Below are 5,097 nucleotides of genomic sequence, written 5' to 3'. Positions count from 1 at the left end.
ATAATATATATAAATAATCCGTTTTTCTAGGTATTTCATTTTTTATATGTTTCTTAACATTTTTATAAGATATAGAAAAATTTATATGTAATAATAAAATTTTTATCAAATATTATTCTATATTTATTCTTATAATTTCTTTTGAATTTTAAAATATTTAGATTTATTCTTTTATAACACTACAATAAATCTTAGATATAAATAAATGTATATATATATATATAATAATAATAAATATATATTATAATTTATTTATATTTTAAATATTTTACGGATACATTAATGAATTTTTTTCTTTTTCTTAAATTATATAAATTTTACATGTTTAAAAAAATATAACTATTTAATAAATAAACATATAAAAGTATATATATATATATATATATATATACATATTTGTTTTTTTTTTTTAAACAACTGATATAATATTATTGCTCACATTTTTATCCATTTTACTAATTAAATATTACAAAAATTATATACTTTAAAAAAAAACACAATATATATTTTTTTATTCTTAAATTATATAAATATGTCAAAAAAAAGTAATAATACAGAAGATAACAACAACAGTAAAAAAAGCCAACCTACAATTAAATGCATAACAAAATGTGGTACTCATACAAGTAACTCAAATATAAAGAAAGAAAAGAAAAAAAAAAGATTCAATATCTTTTCCGCTATTGCTAAAAAATTTTTTTTTAGTGTTATTGTATAACAATGTGCTTCTAACTATTAATAATGTAAGATAAAATAAAAAAAAAAAAAAAAAAAAAATTTTTTCTTTTGTTTTTCTCAATAATATCGACATATATAAATTCATAATATTTAAACTTAATTATTTTATAAATATATATATATATATGTACACATCATATATTTCTTATATTTTTTTTTTTCCTTCCTTTTTTCAAATAATACTTTTTTATAGAACAACACCTTATACATTTAAGTATGTAAAAAAATGTCTTAAAATTTTAAATGCCTTATTAAATTAAAATTTTATAATACACTCAACAGGAAAATAAAGAGAAATGTGAATATATAAATAAATAAATCATAATATATATTAAATAATTTTAATTTGAACATCTAAATTCAGAATATGAAAATATATATATATATATATATATATAATAATAATAATAATAATAATAAATAATACAAAATAATTAAATCTGAAATAACAAAATGAATAAATAGATAATATCAAAATATAAAGACAAGCACAAATAATAAAAGAGCTTAACCCTAATTACTATAATGGTTACAATTGACTTAAGGAGAAATATCTCAAATAAATAGAATATAGAAAAAAATAAATAATATATATTTACATATGTTAAAAATAAAATCTAAATTATATACTATAAGGATAAGTTGATTTGGATAAATATAAATATTTATATATTTTATAATGAAACTTATAAGTAATTTTTAGGTACATTTTCATATATATATATATATATATATATATATATATATTTTATTTGTATTAATTATAGCTTTTCCTAAAATAATACAAAAAACAACTTGTTATTTTTTTTTTAAACCTCCATTTATGGGAAGATTCTTTCTTTCCGTTTATCTTATTTTATTTATTTATATTTCTTTTTTTCTTTTTTAATTACAACTTGAATTTAAAATTTTCATAACTTTTTTTAAAAAAAAAATTTTTTTTAAACATATATATAATATATATATATAAACATTTCTATAAGATTATTTTATATTAGTTATATATTTTACCTTACAGTTTAATATTTTTTTGAAAAATATAATGTAATTAAGCATATACATTTTTTATTATATTATATAATATTAATAATATGTAATGCATAAATTTCTATAAAAAATAAAAAATAAAAACATATCGTTGTTTCCTTTTTTATATTTTATATATTTTAATCCATTATATTTAGTTTATATATTGAAATAAATCATCTAAATAAATTTTATTTTAAAATTAAATAAGACAATAAACTTATAAAAATAAAAAATAAAAAATTTAGCAATACTTAAAAGTGTATTTTTTTTTCTTATATTAAAAAAATATATTATATTTTTTAATTAAACTATATTAACGCAGTTTTTCGCAAAAATACATTTATGATATATATGTAATATAGTTTATATAACAAATATTTATATATAAAACAAAAAAAAAAAAAAAAAGTAAAACATTCGTAGTTATGTATATATATATATATATATATATATAATAATCAATGTCGTTGTTTTATTTACAAAATCGAAATAAAAAGAAAACATATGACAATTACAAAAATGCAATAAATACAATAAATACATACGTATATATATTAATATACTATTTTTAATTATATGTATAATAAATTTGATTTAATAATAATACATTATATAATAATAGATATATATAATATAATGTAATATAAAAATTAAAAAAAAACATATATATTTATAGTAAAAAAAAGATATATTTATATTTCATCCTTGGCTTTCATAATAACATATCTTTAATAATTTATATAGAAAAATAAAATATATAAATATATATAAATATATACATATATATAATTCCTAATATAGCTAATGTATTAATATTTAAAAACATCATTTAATAAAATTTTTATTTTATATGACGTAAAACATTGACACGATATTATTTCATTTTATTATTTTCTGGACAACAACCAAAATTCAATTCTACATCTATTGCCTTATTTTTTCTACTACAAAATACTTTTCACATTATTTATAAAATAGTCATTATTAGAAAAGAATCGTTTCCTAATAAGACCTTTTATTGAATTAAGAACTTTACATATTATACTTTATTCAACTCATCAACAATATTATTCTTAATTTCCTATGTGTAATATTTTACATTTATTTATTTCCCCCTTAATATATCTAAAGCCATAAATTATTTACGAAACAAACATATTTATAATGGATACAAGTTGATTAGAATTGTTTTAATAACTTTACATTTATCCTCATGATAATATTCGTGATTTCTGTAAAATATTAAATTATTCAAAACTATTTCTTTTCCCTCATAATTATATTTATAATTCATGACCTTAACTTCTCTTCATATATATAACTATTATTTGTTTTCTCAATGTGATTCCTTTGGGAATTCATAAACTCTTATTATTTTTATTTTTTGGTATCAGCAATATTAATTTACGATTATTTTTTTGTTTTTTTTTTTTATTATCTTAACATTTTTCTTGGCATGTGTTTGTTTGTGTTACTTGATTGGACATTTACTCCCTTCTCATGATGTTCATGTTTTCCTAATGTCTTTTCTTTATTATCAACATCTTTACCTTTTACGTGATCCGCATGATGTTCATGTTTTCCTAATGTCTTTTCTTTATTATCAACAGCTTTACCTTTTACGTGATCCGCATGATGTTCATGTTTTCCTAATATCTTTTCTTTATTATCAACATCTTTACCTTTTACATGCTCCTCATGATGTTCATGTTTTCCTAAAGTCTTTTCTTTATTATCAACAGCTTTACCTTTTAAGTGATCCTCATGATGTTCATGTTTTCCTAAAGTCTTTTCTTTATTATCAACAAATTTACCTTTTACATACTCTTCGTGGTGTTCATTTTTTCCTAATGTCTTTTCTTTATTATCAACAACTTTACCTTCTACTTCCTTATAGATATCTTCTTTTTTGCCTGTTGTTTTTTCTTTATTATCAACAAATCTAACTCCTATTTCCTTTTGATTGTCTTGTTTTTCTTGTGACTTCTTGTCTGTAGTATCATTAAATTTATTTTTTACTTCCTTCTCTTTATTATTCGTGTTTTTTAATTCACTACCACTATTAGCATCTTTTTCAATTTTTAATTTATCAGGAACATTTGTTCCCTTGTTCGATTCATTTTCTTTGGAACTTTCAAAATTAGGTTTTAATTTATCTGCTACATTTTTTTCTTCTTTGTGTAAACTATTTTTAAAATTTCCAATGTCAGATTTTAATTTATCTGTTTCATTTTTTGTATTATTTTTTTCCTTTCCTTCAAAAAGTACAGAACTGTATTTCTTTTTATGCTTAACATTTTGTGTTGTATCATTCATAGTACTTATATTATCATCATCCATAAAACCTATTTCATGTACAGTACATCCTTTTTTTAATTTTCTATTATTTAGTGGAATATTTTTTGGTGTATTTAATCCTGAATGTTTATTATTTTCATTTTTATAAGGAATATCTTGTCTCATTCCTTGTGATGAAAATGATCCTACATTTTTAGAACCGTCTTTTTGTCCCTTCATTCCATCGTGAATACTCATTTCTTTTTCTACTTTATTTTCTTCATCAGTAGAATGTTTATAATTTTTATTATGTGGAATATGTTTTTTCTTTTCCTCTACATTCTCATTAATTTCACTAACACTTGCTCTACGGGTATTGTTTTTGGTTCTATCTCTTTTGGGAACTTCTTCTTTTTCATTAACATTATGAAGTTTATGATTATTTTCATTCTCATAATGGTTTGATGAAGGTGTCTTTACGTTTTGTTGTACATGACTTTTAGTATTTTCTAAACTCATACTCCTATTGTGATCATTTTGTTTATTTTCACTATTAATATTTGTACTAGTACTGGGTTTTTTATTCATATCACTATCATTATTATATATACCTTCACTTAATACATTTTTTGTAGTACCTAGTTCCATATTTTCATTATTCATATTATTATCTTTAATTTCATTTATTACACTTACTTTTGTACCAAAATCTTTATTTACACCGCCATCAGAATTGTTTTTAAACTCACTTACATATTTTTTATGAGAATATGGATCTTTATTCATAAAAGAGTCGGTATTACTTTCGAACTCACTTACAAATTTTCTACGAGTATATGGATCTTTATTCACAAAAAAGTCGGTATTACTTTCGAACTCACTTACAAATTTTCTACGAGTATAAGATTCCTTATTAATACCACCACCATCATTATTTTTAAATTCACCCACACAAAGTCTTGGTACAGATACTTCTTTCTTAAGACCTACATCATCATTATTTTTAAATTCATTCACACAAAGTCTTGGTACAGATACTTCTTTCTTAAGACC

At 19.2% G+C, this 5,097-nt stretch overlaps 1 protein-coding gene and 1 non-coding gene across 2 annotated transcripts in view; one reads left to right on the top strand and one right to left on the bottom strand.

Annotated features, from left to right (window-relative positions):
* The window catches only part of PRSY57_0727800, a gene marked incomplete at both ends in the record, with an annotated part of 1,979 nt that extends 321 nt beyond the window's left edge, over positions 1-1,658 (top strand). The window contains one exon of the non-coding RNA XR_002204055.1: positions 1-1,658. This is a non-coding gene — a non-coding RNA.
* A 1,543-nt stretch (positions 1,659-3,201) lies between these two features.
* PRSY57_0727700 (EMP1-trafficking protein, putative) overlaps positions 3,202-5,097 on the bottom strand; it is a gene marked incomplete at both ends in the record, with an annotated part of 3,842 nt that continues 1,946 nt past the window's right edge. Inside the window, one exon of the mRNA XM_020114694.1 lies at positions 3,202-5,097. Within this exon, the coding sequence (XP_019970651.1) occupies positions 3,202-5,097 (1,896 nt within the window).

This window comes from Plasmodium reichenowi, chromosome 7, assembly GCF_001601855.1.
Source record: "Plasmodium reichenowi strain SY57 chromosome 7, whole genome shotgun sequence".
NCBI lineage: Eukaryota > Apicomplexa > Aconoidasida > Haemosporida > Plasmodiidae > Plasmodium > Plasmodium reichenowi.
This window is presented reverse-complemented; position numbering and strand designations above follow the sequence as displayed.